The 15711-nt window shown below is 32.0% G+C and overlaps 1 protein-coding gene across 3 annotated transcripts; it reads right to left on the reverse strand.

The window, feature by feature from the left end:
- Positions 1–440: 440 nt before the first annotated feature.
- Positions 441–8200, reverse strand: LOC109000487 (ABC transporter B family member 4-like). 3 transcript variants are annotated; one of them, XM_018977367.2, is made up of 15 exons: positions 8010–8200; positions 7854–7877; positions 6798–6890; positions 6323–6713; positions 6180–6234; positions 5896–6071; positions 5501–5722; positions 5094–5332; positions 4224–4749; positions 3860–4133; positions 2706–3604; positions 2274–2540; positions 1884–2147; positions 1483–1776; positions 441–957 (listed from the first exon to the last, which is right to left on the reverse strand). In XM_018977367.2, exons 4-15 carry the CDS (start codon positions 6662–6664, stop codon positions 601–603), a joined length of 3915 nt encoding a protein of 1304 aa, XP_018832912.1. In that variant the 5' UTR covers positions 6665–6713; positions 6798–6890; positions 7854–7877; positions 8010–8200; the 3' UTR covers positions 441–600. The 3 variants fall into 3 exon arrangements, with proteins under 3 accessions (XP_018832912.1, XP_018832913.1, XP_035549317.1); XM_018977368.2 differs by having other exon boundaries at positions 6323–6721; XM_035693424.1 differs by lacking the exon at positions 7854–7877 and having other exon boundaries at positions 6323–6721.
- Positions 8201–15711: the final 7511 nt, after the last annotated feature.

Here is a 15711-nt window from a genome sequence, read left to right on the forward strand (position 1 = left end):
TCACACAAAATATAATAAATAATTTAACTTTTATTATATTATTTACAAATCATCTCAACCCATCTCAACTCATCTCTGAATTCAAATCACTCAATTTCTTCTATTTTGTTTATATTGTTGATTTGTTCTCTATTTGCGACGAAATGCTAGTCTTTTCCGATCTATTGCTACTAGTAATTTTTCTTAATTTTGTTTAGATTTTGATTGAGTTCTGATCTTTTTTTTTTAATCACCAAAGCGCGTTACGATGGGTAAATCCGACTCCGTTCCGATAAATTAGAGTTGGAGTCGGATCAGAATCTATGGAAGTCAGAGATGGAGTTCAAAGTTAAATTCAGACAAAATCAAAGTTGGAGTCAGATTTAGAGGATATCGACTCCAATTCAGTTCGGTGCTCACCCCTAGGACTCATCATGAATCCAATTGGTCACAAAATCACAAAACTAAAATGGTATGAGTTATTACCATTAATGCACAGGAAATTAACAAAAGATTATAAACGTAAATATAACATTTTCTTGTCTTTTCTAGTTGGAAGAGAGAGAGAGAACTAGTACCACCTCCAACAAGTTTTTAAAACGGGAAAAAGATTCAAAAATCTCAAGCAGTTGAAGCACTTGTGTGAAGTGCAACTAAGGAGGCATAAAACCCATCCTGGTTTTTAAGCAAAGTCTCATGCTTTCCTTTCTCCACAATAATTCCATTCTTAACCACAGCAATTAAATCTGCATTCTTGATTGTTGACAATCGATGAGCCACCACAATTGTAGTCCGGTTAACCATGACTTTGTCTAATGCATCTTGAACCACTCTCTCAGACTCAGCATCCAGTGCACTGGTAGCCTCATCTAGAAGTAATATCATTGGACTCTTGATTATAGCTCGTGCAATGGCTATGCGCTGCTTCTGCCCTCCGGACAATTGCATTCCTCGTTCTCCTACTACAGTATCATAGCCCTGCATTTTTGCATCAAGTAAGAACAAATGTCTTTAGTTCTGGGTATCTGCAAAAGTTGTACCCTTGGTAAGTGCTACAAGATCATGTACATTGAAACCCATAGTTATGGATCCGAATCTATTAGTATAGAATACTTTCTTTTTCAAGTGAAATCCCCAAGCATGTGAAAGAGTGAAAGTGCTTTCATTGTGGGGGATAAGATGGCTTCGTATTTTAAGAGTAATGTTACGTACAGTCGTGGAGTGTGTAAGCGTCATGTAGTCGTTTTGAAAAAGAGTATGATCTATTATTAAAAAATTAATTTTCTTTTCATGTGGATCTCGTATTTATTTATTTTTTTAAAAATAATTGCGCGGTGCTTACACCCACGACTGCAACTATCATTACTCATAATATCTCTAGTAAACGTCTTTTACCCACTATTATTAGTGTATGTACAGGAGTGTTGCATTTTTACAGAATAATTGCTCATCAGGCAGCTTAGCTCATGTGTATCCATGAACAAGCATTAGCATGGTTCTTACCTGTTGTAATCCACTAATGAACCTGTGTGCATTGGCCATCTCTGCTGCAGCTACTATCTCTGCCTCAGTTACATCCCCTCCCTTTCCATATGCAATGTTGGCACGGATTGTGTCATTAAGCAAAATTGGTTCTTGCCCCACAAGGCCCATCTGTTGCCTCAACCACTTCAGTTGCAGCCTTTTGATTTCAATTCCATCGAGTGTAATATAACCTGAATCAGGATCATAAAATCTTTCCAATAATGCTATTACTGTAGATTTCCCACTCCCACTTTCTCCAACCAAGGCAGCTGTCTGAAAAAGAGAGATTCATAAGAATAAAAACTGAAATTAAATCAGGGGACCAGTCACAACAAACAGTGGAATTCAAGGCAAGATATCAGAGAATACTACTACTTTACCTTGCCTGCACGAATAGATAAGCTGAGGTCTCTGAAAATCTGAATATCCGGCCTAGATGGATACCTAAAGCTTACATGATGAAGCTCGATATCTCCCTTGACATTATCTGGTGTCATCCCAGATCCATCACTCGGGTCAATCTTCGACTTCCTATCTAATATAGCAAATATGGAAGCAGCTGCATTCTTGCCTCTCTCAGTATCAGATGCAAGGGAGCTTGAATGAGTAACTGCGGTGGCTGCCATGGTCAAAGCAAAGAAAACCTGCAAACCACACCATGCGTGCAAAAAATATTAGAAGATTTTTTTTTTGTAAGTTTGATGGGATGAATGCATGACATCGAAGTTTGAAGTATTGTAAAAAGTACACTGGCTGCTGAAGACATTTACCTGGAAAACAGCCGAGAATTTTGCTTTGCCATGCTTAACTAACTGGGCCCCTGCATAGAAACTCGTGGCATAGACGCTAAACAGAATGAAGTTAGACATCCCAAATCCTATTCCACTGATCAAGCCCTCCTTTATGCCTGATTTCTTAGGGCCTTCACATTTTTGTTCATATAGTTGCATCACCTTCTCTTCAGCACAGAAAGAAGCAACAGTTCTTATACTGCCAACCGCATCATTGGCTATTTGGCTTGCATCCTCGTACATTGCCTACAACCATGTTCACCCTTAATGAATAATCCATTAGATAGGGTTAACTGGAGAAAGTGAGCTTAAAACTTCCATTTTTATTGAATTAGGACATTGTTTTCTTAAAACTCATTCTATTTGGCATTTTGCTGCAGTAGAAACTGTGTCAATTGTTTTAGAGCATACCTTTGAGTCTGCACAGAATACTTTCATGGACCTTTTCTGGATATATCCATTAACTCCAAGCAATGGAACCAATGCAAGGATAACTAATGCCATCTCCCAACTAGCAGTAAAAGCGATCACTAAACCCGCTACCACTGATGCAAGACTTTGAACAATTTGAGACAGTGAATCTCCTACTAGAGCACGCACTGTTGCTGCATCTGCTGAGAGCCTCGCACCAATGCAACCGCTCGAGTTCTCTGGCTCATCGAACCAACCAACCTCCATGTGAACAACCTTTTCAAAACATATTGATCTGATACGTTGAATTAACTTGGATCCAGCCACAGCAAAAAAGTATCCTCGTGCTGGAGATGCCACAAATGCTACCAGGCCAAGGACTATAAACATTATTGCCCAAAACTTCGAATCCTTTCTTAGTTCGTGAGGTGGTTCGAAGAATATTTTGATAACTCTGGACATTAGCAAACCGAATATTGGGAGTATTACTCCATTGATGGTTGCAGCTACAGTTCCAATCAGAAGGACCGGAATCTCTGGCTTATTGAGATAGGCAAGGTGGCGAATCTGAACCTTCCGAGATTGCTTTCGTGCTACTAAACCATTATCTGGTTCTAATGCTGCAGTATCAATTACATCAAGTCCTACAGGCACTCCAAATGCAGATGAGAACGAGTGATGGCTGCTATTTCCCACTCCAGATGATCCCCGACTTATGGATCGTAGGATTGATGCTCTTTGACTCTTCTGACGAAAACTTGAATTCCTAAAAGATTCTGCAGTAATCTCAGGCCTGTTTTGATCATCTGATGTATGCTTTGACTTCTTTTTTCCTTCTTGCAAGCGTATAAGCTGAGAGTATGCTCCATCTGGATCCTTGAGTAGTTCTGAGTGCGAGCCTGATGAATAGAAAAATGAATTATGGGAAAAGTATGTCTGCTCTTCCTTGATTCAGAAAACTAACAAATTTTTATAAATTTAAATATGATCATAACATAAAAAAGATATGCACTGATGATTCAGAAAACTGCTGAATTTATACACCAGGACTTAATATTATGCACTCTTCATATAAAATTTAGAATACACCAAACCTGGAGAATATATATATATATATATATATATATATATATATTTATAGATTCTTAAGGTACCTTTTTCAACCATCTTTCCTCTGTGAATGACTGCAATCATATCAGCATTCCTCACCGTGCTCAAACGATGAGCGACAATGACAGTTGTTCTATTAACCATGATCCTATCCAATGCCTCTTGCACTATTTTCTCTGATTCTGCATCAAGTGCACTTGTAGCCTCGTCCAGGAGTAGAATTCGTGGGTCTTTCAAAATTGCTCTTGCGATGGCAATTCTCTGCTTCTGTCCACCAGACATCTGTGTTCCGTGGTCACCAACAGTGGTGTCTAGTCCCTGGCAGTAAAAATCAAAATCCAATACTAAAATAACAATTTTCTGCCATTAAAGATGAACACGGAGGTCTAAAAGTATGAAGATTAGAACCTGTGGCAATTTATCGATAAATTTAGCAGCATTTGCAAGTTCAGCTGCAGCTCTTATTTCTTCAATACTTGCACCATCTTTTCCATATGCAATGTTATCCTTAATGCTGGAAGCAAACAACACAGGTTCCTGGCTAACAAGACCAATTTTCCCTCTAATCCACTTGAGCTGAAACTCTTTGATGTTAATGTCATCTATACGAACTTCACCAGCTTGTGGATCGTAGAATCTCTCTACAAGACTGATCACTGTTGACTTCCCACTTCCACTTTCTCCAACTAAAGCTGCAGTCGAGCCACAAGGGACGTAAAGAGAAAATCCATTGAATATTTTCTCATGAGGTCGGCTTGGATAGCTGAAATAAACATCCCTCAATTCAATCTCTCCACGAAGATCATCCAACACTTTTCCGCTTGTGTCAAAAGAACTTATCTCTGGCTTCCTCTTGATTGTCTCGAACATCTTGAAGGCAGCAGCTCGGCCGACAGAAAATGCACTCAAGGTGGGAGATAACTGGCCTAGGGACCTGAAGCATCCATATGATATCGAAAGGCAAGAACATATAAACAAATAAACCAAAAAAAATCATAATACGTCGGGTAAATTCATATATTCAGTCATATAAATAACTTCAAATATTTATAAACATATGTCAAGATTAAAAAAAAAAAAATTATCAGTTTATGTATTTTTTAACTTCATGAAAGTAAGGAAAAATATTGAAAAAAATCCCAACTGAAAATGAAGAAAAACTACTCATTGAAAAGTGAAAGTAAAAGAGAATAAGGAAAAAGTTAGAGGGGATTTAAAGGAGATTGAGAAAATGTGGTGCAATAAGCTAAAGGAAAAAAAATACAAAATGCAGCTCACATGGAAGCTGTTAAGACAGCAACAATCACGTTCATCACATCACCCCCTTTGTACCCTTTCTCAATTATCAGCTTTGCACCACTATATACAGCCAACGCATAGCTGCAAAACACAACCAAAATCATTATCCCAAAACCTGCTCCTGCTGTAAATCCTTCACGAACCCCAGCTTTGTAAGAATGTACAAGACATCTGCCGAAACTTGCTATGGCTTGCTTCTCTCCTGTAAAGGATGCAACCTACAATGGAAGCAATTAATGACATATTTCATACTTTTGCCAAAGATTCATTAGTACAGATCAAAATCAGATTAACTGTATCAAGATCTCTGCTCTGATATTATGTTAAAATGTTAAATTATCCTAATACTTTCCAAATGTATATTTGCTTTTGATAGATTGACGTACGGTTCTGATTGCGCCAATTGTTTGTTCAACAACATTTGCTGCCTCTGCAGAAGCTTGTTGTCCTTGGGATGCCGTTCTGGATATAGCAATGGCCACAGAACCAGAAGCTGCCGCAAGAAGAGGAATAGCAGAGCAAAGAATAATGGTAAGAAGCCACCCCCTTGTAAATGATATTATGAAGCCCCCAATGAAAGTTGATATCAGCTGTAGAAACTTCCCAACCTGCAGGAAATAGGCAGATTTAGTTGACTACAAGATTGCCTTTAGAGGGATGAATATTGGCACATTATATTTAAATAAGTAGATTGATCTGGCGTACTACGTCAAGCCATGTCAGTTTGTAAAAAACTTTTTGTAGTAATCATCTTTGATGTATTATAGCAGATGTTTAATACCTTCTCACCCATGGCATCCTGTATGGAAACAGTATCACCAGACATTCTCGCAACAATCTCTCCAGTGTTAGTTTCCTTGTCAAAGAAAGTAACATCTTGTCTCAATATAGCTTTCAGATACAAACCCCTTATTCTTGAAGCCTGTCTTTCCCCCGTGACCATCCAGCATGCCACCTCTGACAAACAACAAAGCAGAGTTCATAAATCTTGAAGAGGTTATGCATAGCAGACTGTCTATGCACCTTGAAAAAGGTAGAATGATTTTGAACAAGAAATGTGCTTACGAAGGTATGCTGCACAGCCAATCCCCAGAGCCAAGTAGACAAATTCTAGAGCGATCTGTAATATTTCACAAGGTGGGATACTTAGCGTCTTCATATCAATAAAACAAATACATGAAAGAAAATAGAAGCCTTTTTTTTTTAACCTTGGAAACTACATCAACGATTTCTTGGACATTATTTTGGTTTTTGCCAAAACCATTGACCAGTTTTCCAAACAGTAATGTCATAAGCGGCGTGCCTAACCCATTTGCAATGGCTCCAATTGTGCCAACAATCATCAATGCAATATCAGTGGAATCTGCAAACGAGAAAAGCTTGAGAAAAGGAACTGTCTTTGTTTCTTGATGATCATCTTCTTTGCTTCTCTGAGAATCTTGCAGCTGGTTCCCATTTATGCCGGCTGGGTTTTCCTCTGCTTCGGCATTGCCTTTCGAAGTGGTGGCCTTATCTCCTGTATCGCCTTCCAGGCCATCCTCCACCACCATACTTCCTAGTCCAAGAGATCAATCTTTGTTTTCAGACCTTCAATTGCAGCTGCAGAACTAAATTGATGGCTTAAATTAGCAACATAAATATAGATAAACAATATATAAAAGTTGGATCAGTGGAAGAATATACGGAATTCTAAAGCTACTGGTAGTCTTGAAAGATGTCACAAGTAGGAATGAGCTGGTTTCTGCTCCTTGAAATGAATTGCCTAGAAGACTCCCCCTGCATTAAAAAAGGCATCCTAATTCCCATGAGTCTTTGAAATCTTAAAGATGTAGCCTACTCAAAGGCCACAAAAGTCGACAAATGTGCCAACTTCATTGCGCACAACTTAGCAAAATGCAAAATGGGCCGCTTCCAACAGCATACAAGGAAGCATCCCCATCCTGCACGCCATCCTCATGCATATCACTGACCCGAACTTTATCTTTCATCCCCCTTAGTTTTTTGTACTGCATTAAGCCTTATTCATCAAAAAAATAAAAAATAAAAAAGGAAAAAGAAAAAAGAATTGCCATAATTTTGACAAGAACGAAAGCAGATATGCTACAGATGAATATTCAACCTATATTGTCTTTTAAAGTTCTTATGAGGGTTAAAAGGCTTAACCTAATTAGTATTAAATAATTTTAAGACTTTTGGATTAATGGTTGGGTCTTTAACAATTAGTATTAGAGATAACTTGACGTCACGAGTTCAAATCACGAGTTCAAGTTACTGAGAGAGCGACCTATAGGCCGGATTAAAATGTCTTAATACTATGTATGAACATAGTGTTAAATCATTGAATACTGATAGATGAGTGAAGCCGTCAAAAGGGAAAGAGTTACTACCGGGTCGGTGTCGATAGAGTGGGCTGCCGTGGATGTCGGATTCGGAAGCATGGTGGAATGTTATGATTATGAGGGTTAATGGCTCAACCAAATTAGTATTCAATAGTCCTAAGGCTTTTGGATCAAAAGTTGAGTTTTTAACAAAATATCCAACTTATTAGTTTGATTAATCCTACTGAGATGCATCATCCACTTCTTCCATGAAAATCAAGAACCTTGCAAAACTGAAGTTGCCAAACCAATAATCGTTATTCAATAACAACACGATGGTAACTGAAATGAACAAAACCAAATGCCAAGAGATTCCCAAGAAAAATGAGAAAGAAGAAGAAAAGACAGATGAGAAGGGTACCTGAAGTTGTCAATAGAGTTTTATCTACGTACCCGGATAGAGGGGGAAAAAAAAAAAAAAAAAACCCTTGAGATCAAGCTAGGTTCAAGATACATGCACGTATATATATTTAAGTATTTAACCTTACAGGAATGGTTACTTAGCTAGGTTTAATACCTGTTTGGAAGCCGCAAATCCAAGCCAAAATTTAGTTGGAGATCATCAAAAATAGCAACCTACTCCAGCTTAGTTCCCTTTTGACATGCATGCACGTTGGGAGAAAACGATAAATGCAGGCGCAGCATAGGAATTTTAACCGAAGTCTGGTGGGAAAAACGACTGATCATTTACCAAACACTGAAAACAAAAAACAAAAACTCCACCATTATAAGAAATTCATATATAGAAACGGCAAACTGTTCAACGAGTCTACTAGCCTAGTACCGTATCTCTGGTCCAAACCCCATATGCATGTCAAGCCTGATTTGCATGTATTAGTAAGGAAAATGATAGAATTATCGCCATCTTACTACTTATTTATTATTATTTATTATTTAATTTTATTTAATTTTTAATTTTACTTAATGGTTAAGTTAGTAATTATTAGTAAACTTATATATTTTTTTAATTTTTTCTTAATGATCAAGGATATTAAAAAAATATTTAAAATAAAAAAATAAAAAAATAAAAATGCTATTAGTAGTAAATGAATAGAAATGAGTGGTAACCCTACTATCCTATTATTAATGTACGCATAAATTAACTTTGACATTTTTTTATTTTTGATTAATGAAAAATTTATGATAATAAAGACATAGGGTGCGTACGTCCCGGCCTATTTTCTAGCCTGCGGCCATGATGCCATCTCCTAAGGGCCGTTTGACAATAATATTGTTTTAAAATATTCGAATTTTGTCATATATTTCCTTCCACGTCATTTAAATATGAAATATTTTTTAATTTTAAGTTTTCAAATTTCTGATTTAATTATTATAATTTTTTAAAATCTATAAACAAAACACAAAAAAATAATACTATTTTTTAAAATTTTAAAATAAAAATAATATTAATTTTTTTTTAAATTTTATAATATTTTTATCCAAATTTTGCTTTCTCATTTCCGAAAACAAATATTACAATTTTTTAAAATTTTCACACAAAATATAATAAACAATTCAAGTTTTTCAAATTTTAAAACAATAATAATATTAAAAAATAATATTCTAATAATATTTATTTAACTTTAAACTTTCATCTCATCTCAACTTACTATCCAAACGAAACCTGAGATTTTTTGGAAGTATTTCTCATCCTATCACATTTCATCTCATTTCCTTCTCAAACATCACTTAAATACAAATACTTTCAAACTAATCATTACAACTTTTTAAAATTAACCAATACAACTTTTTTAAACTTTCAAATAATTTTTTTTTTCAAATCTAAAAAAAATAACATTAAAAAAATTATATTTTGACAATATTTTAACTTTATAGTATTTTTTTTTTAAATTTTTCTCTCTTTTTCCAAAACTCAAAAAATACTTAACTCAAACTATTTCGCTATTATTCACAAACCATCTCATTACTATTCACAAAATTATCATATCATCTCATTCCCCAAGCATCTCATATAGTATAGTTTCATTTCAAACACTACTCAAATATAAATACTTTTCAATTTCAAATATTTAACTTTTTCATCTAATCATTATTTATTTATTACAACTTTTTCAAATTTTAAACAAAACACAAAAAATAATTCTACTTTTTAAAAAAAAAAAATTTCAAAAACAAAAAATATTAAATCAATATTTTAGTTATATAATATTTTATTCAACTTTTTCTCTTTTCTTTTTCAAAAACTCAATAAAATATATTAACTCAAATTATTTTAATATTATTCATAAATTATTTCAATATTATTGTAGAATTGATTTCATCTCAACTCATTCCTTATTAAACATCCTAAATCTACACGTCGACCCCATGCATCATGTTAGTGGGCGTGTGCGAATAACACTAGCCAACACAAGAAAGGGGGAAAAGGAATAGAGGGGATTAACTAAAATCATTGAGAAACATAAAAATTAGTGTTGATAGAAAGGAAATTGTTATCTTATAAGAGGATTGTGATAGATCCACCGCATGCCATTCTTTGATTCTCCTCTCAAAGTTCTTATTCAAATTTGAATTCTTTAAATAAGAGAAAAATAAATACATAAAGTAGACACTGCATAAATATTATAGAATTAATTCATTTTATATAAATATTTATCTTATTTTAAGATCTTCGATTCAAGGATGTTTCTCCTTTTACCCTACAATTGCAATTGCTTAAAGCTGATTGGATTCTTGCACCGAAATATTGAATTTACTTGCTGATGTAATTCGATATAATATTTTAGATTATAAAATTATATTTATTATAAAATAAATCTAATATATATGAGACATGTATTTTTTAACACTTTTAAAATATTTTTTAAAAATATAAAAAAATCATAATATTATTAAAAAATACTTCTTTAATCACTAAGTAAAAAAAAAAAAATCACAATAATAAAATAAAGCAGTAGAAAAAAATAATAAGAATAACATTTTCCAATATATATATATATCATATAAAATTATGTTAATTTATTTTTTTTAGATCTCTTTACAAATAAAGTAATGCTAACAATTACTGTATATATTTAAAAAAAATTAAATTTATTATTTTTCAATTATATATATCATATATATTTACTCGTTTTAAAAAAATAATCTACACCTACTCTAACTTCTTTTATAAATATAGTACTACCGTTTTTGTGACCGGTCAAACCTAATTAGTACGGATCTAGTGTGCAGTTTGATATAAAATGCTAGTAGTGGCTAGGGCCATATAACTATTAATTGTGGCCCGTCTTTTTCTATTAAATGTCATTTATAACTATTGAGGTGTAGATTTAGATGATTTTAAATAAAAATAAAATAAAATATTATTAATTTTTTTTAAATTTTATTATTATTTTTAAATTTAAAAAAGTTAAATAATTTATTATATTTTATATAAAAATTTGTAAAAATTATAGTAATGAGATAAAATAGATTAAAATGATTTTGATATCCAATCTAAGTTAATTAGTCTGAATTTTCCTCTTTATTTTAATTTTCGAATTTCGCTTCCTTCCCCCTCTCCTTGTCTCATTTTTCCTTTCTCATTTCTCCGTTTCCTTTTATAATTTTTTAGTTTATTTTTTTTCTTTTAAGATCGAAAAAGTCAGATTTACAATTTTCTTGCAACTCTTAAGAAACATATGTAGCACAAAAAGACTGTCTGACTGTAAATCGATAGGAGGATAGTGGCGATTTTGCAAAAATAACTGTGCGAGGTTCTCACGCGCCATCCCTTCCAACATCTCTTCTCACCACAGGCGCTGGATCACTAGAATCGCTACCACCATATCTTTTCAGATTTGACTTTTGTGGCTGAAAAGAAACAAACTTGTTGCCTTCATGCTCCATCAAAGTCTACCAGAATTAGTCCAAACCGTAATCCATCATTTTTTTTTCTTGGTTTCCTTATTGTATAGTAAAAATAAAAAGAAAAAGTTTGTCTCTTGGACTGTTTGTTCATAGAGGTTGAGTCATATATTTCTATGAAGAGTGAGGTTGAGTTTCTGTTTAGGTAAAGTGTTGTCTTTTAGACGTTTGTCTATAGAGAGTATGAGTAGCAGTAAAGTCCAGACCAGTCCAGTAGTGTACTAGTTGAGCTCCAAATAGTTGATATGGATATATCACAGCATGTATCTTGTCATGGATGTAATTTTTTCTTAATGAATGAAGAATGATGACGACATTTCTCTTCAAGAGAAAAAAAAAAAGTTCCATATAAATCTTTATAAAAATGTAGACCCTATGATCTATCTAAAAATAGGTATAAAAGAAATTATTCTTTATTAGTAGTATTCATTTTTTTACAAAAAATTTATACAAAATTTATCTATTTAAAATTTATACCTATTACAGTTACTCTTTCAAATTATATATAGAATAGATGACATATCATCATTCTTTCTATAGATTACTTTCTATCATAAATACATAACTTTTAATTATAATTATTTTATAATTTATTTTAAATTTATAGTATTTTTGCAAAACAAATTAGTTATAAGATTATAATTATTTTACTATTAAAAGAAATTGTTAATAAAAAAGTAACAAAAAAGGTAGTAATACTAGATTTCTATTTATGTGGTTCACAGTATTTGATATAGCAAGTGTTATACACATAAAAAGATTTTATAAAAATAAATTATACATTTTATAATTTGATATCCCACATTAAATTATACCAACTTATAAATTTTTTTATATAAAATATTTTTTTACAAACCATTTGATCCCTTCGGTATACAACAATAACAACTTTCGCAGTTCAAGTAAGCAGGGCAGATCGAAACGAAATTAAAGGCTAGGCTATTCCCACGAGCTGCAAAATAGAATAGCGTCCACATGATTAGGTTTTAGCCCACCATACTATATATATATATATATATATATATATATATACTAGTTAGGGCAACGTGCGCTGCACGTATGTCCAGTTGTCTACTATTAAATGTTGCGAAATGTATAATAGACAGTAAAATATGACTAACTTCAGATAGAATCATCGTGTAAAGTAAATCATCATATTATTACAAGAAACATATGCGTAAGGATTTTTGACTAAATCATTTTCCTTTTTATCTCATATTATAAACCATAATATCAATGATTATATCCAATAATATTTTTACGAGTTCCAGATAAAATAACATATAATGAGAATCTTAGATCTTGTTAGGCAGCAAACTCAAGAATTGAATACACTTAAATGAAATGTAACATCCATAAGCAAATTAAGATTATTTCTTTTACTAAAAATAAAATATTGTTTGGTTAAACTTACCAAAATCTCTTGTTTAAAAGGTTAATGTTTATATAATATTAAAAAATAATATTCTAACAATATTTTATTTAACTTTTAATTTTTATTTCAACTAATCTCATCTCAATTAGGATCTAACCTAAAATACAAAACTTTTAAAATAATCATTACAATTTTCTCAAAATTTCAAATTTCAAATAAAATATAATTTATCTTTTTAAATTTCAAAACAAAAATAATATTATAAAATTATAATCTAAGTGTCTTATAATATTTTAATTTTATAATATTTTTTATTTCTCTTTCTCTCTTTCAATTATTTTTTATAAAATTTCATCTCATCTAACTCTCTCCAACATTATATAAATTTTCAGAGAAGGAAAAAATAAAAAATGTTCTAATATATATTAACATATTCTAGACCATATTACTTAACACTACAAATAATGTAGTTTAACATTATATAACATATTGCGTTAGTTTAAAGGTAGTTTAATTCTTAATTTAAGAATGCAAACCACATTATCTTAATTTACTTCAAAAGTTTTTATAACTCTTTTTAATATTATTAAAACAGAAACACTATAAGAAATAATAACAATGAAAAATATTAATTTATTTAACATTTTCACACTTGGCTAAATAAAATAATAATAATGACATATTATATTTTTAAATTATTAAGAAGTTATAATTTATTTCCTTATGAAAATTTGTAATTATACTAACCAACCTACTATTATTACTCTTAATAATTATAGTTGGATGCGCATGTTGTATATTTGTTATTTTCAAAATAAATATATAATGTGTCAGTTTTAAAATTCAAAATTACAGTGGTAAATATTAAATAATTTAATCATATATTTTATAAAGTCTCATCCTTTACATTTTAAAAAAGGTAATAATAGGGTTACTACCCTATTACTATCCAATTACTACTTATAGTTAATTTCAAGTTTTTTTTTTATTTTTTTATCATTTTCTTTGAAGTATTTTTTTAACATCCTTAATCGAAAAAATTAAAAAAAAATATAATTTTATTAATAATCACTCCCTTAACCATTAAGTAAAATACTTTTTTTTTTTAAAAATCAAATATAAAAGAGTAGTAAATGAGTAGTAAGAGAGTAGTAACCCTATCATTTTCATTTTAAAAAAATTAAATAAACTATAGTACATTAGAAACTATAGATCTACCTCAAATAATGTAATTAATTTCAGGTTAATTAATAAACTATTCAGTTTATCCAGAAATAAAAAAAAAATTTAAGTTTATTTCTTAATAAATCATTAAACAAAAATCATTAATAAGGAAAAAAATTAGATTTATACTGAAATTGAACAATTGAATTCAATATTTACATAATTCAAAATTAAAGGAAATAAAACACAATAAAACACAATAAAAGACACAGCCGCTCTTATAAAAAAAAAATAAAAAAGAAAAAAAAAGAGTCGCGGCTTGGATTCGCTCGTGGTGGTCAACGGCGACACGATAGGGGCTGATATTGGAAGGGGAGGAACGCCGGATGGAGGGGAAGAGAATGGGTGGGGCGGTGTTAGCCATGCCGGCGTGCGGCGGCACACTGGAGGCGACAAAGAATCGGACGGGCCGCGGCTTGGATTCGCTCGTGGCGGTCAACGGCGACACGATAGGGCCTGATATTGGAAGGGAAGGAACGCCGGACGGAGGGGAAGAGAATGGGTGGGGCGGTGTTAGCCACGCTGGCGTGCGGCGGCACACTGGAGGCGACGAAGAATCGGACGGGCCACGGCTTGGATTCGCTCGTGGCGGTCAACGGCGACACGAGAGCGGCTGAGATTGGAAGGGAATGGACGCCGGTCGGAGGGGAAGAGAATGAGAGTGGCGGTGTCGAGCACGACGGCGTACGGCGGCGCACTGCAGGAGATGAAGAAACGGACGGGAGAGAGGGGAGGAGGGCCTCGCGTGCGGGAGAAATCAGGGGCAAAATAGGAAGAATCTCCGTGGCAAAACCAAAATTTGGGAATAGAAGCAGGGGTAAAATTGGAAACGAAAATATTAGATGAAAATACTGTTCATAGGCGATTCGTACTTTATATAGAAGTAGATATATATATACACACACATAATGAAAATTTCTGTTTGGGCTTTAGTTTTCAACTTTGGGCTATTCTTAATTAAGTTTAGCTTATGTTTTTACAACGGGCTTGGGTCTTGGGCTTAATTAACTATTACCGAAATTTTATTAAGTTCGGCTTGGTTTACTTTTATTTAGTCATAAACTCTATTTTACAAAAATTTTATTTTTTCTACAAAAAATAATTAAGAAATTTAAACTATATTAGTTATTATTAATTTTACAATTTAATTTTAGTAGTAAATAGCAAATGTTTAATCTTTTATTTTAAACACTTAAAATATATTGTTTGAAATGAATCTTTAATGTTATTATTATAGATTTGGATATTTTTATGCTATTAAAGTATTATATTTAAAATAAAGAAGTATGTTAAGAATATTTAAATGATATTATTATTTATTAGATTTCTTGTAAAATTTAATAATTATGTTAATTATAACAAATAATAGCTCTTTTAAGAATTGAGATTTTCACAACTTATTTTATTAAAATTTAGAATAGTCTAAGTATTTTACTAAATTATAATATGTTATTAGTATTTAAGTAATTTAAAATATCAGGATTCATTGATTATGGCGTTAAACAGAACATCTATTTGACTATTTTCTACATTATGAATTTAATTAAGTATGATTTTAGGACACATTTTCCTAGATGAATTTAGTGACGTTTAATATTTCGTATAGGTGACGAGCGATGAAGTAGAATTCAGGAAAGAATACAACGAGGTAAGTAATTTGATCACAAATAAGGATCGTCACAATTCAGCTTATATAAATTATTATTAGAGCCAATTCTTTGATAGTCATTTTTTTTTAATGTACCACTCATGT

Source organism: Juglans regia, chromosome 8 (assembly GCF_001411555.2).
Source record: "Juglans regia cultivar Chandler chromosome 8, Walnut 2.0, whole genome shotgun sequence".
Classification (NCBI taxonomy): Eukaryota; Viridiplantae; Streptophyta; class Magnoliopsida; order Fagales; family Juglandaceae; genus Juglans; species Juglans regia.

Bases quoted from the DNA above. Each gene is read 5' to 3' on its own strand.
- LOC109000487 (XM_035693424.1), bottom strand. From the start codon at position 6,664: ATGGTGGTGGAGGATGGCCTGGAAGGCGATACAGGAGATAAGGCCACC. The intron at 6,235-6,322 runs GTTAAAAAAAAA...GAAATATTACAG, and splicing joins TCGTTGATGTAGTTTCCAAG to ATCGCTCTAGAATTTGTCTA. The intron at 958-1,482 runs GTAAGAACCATG...GCAAAAATGCAG, and splicing joins TCATTAGTGGATTACAACAG to GGCTATGATACTGTAGTAGG.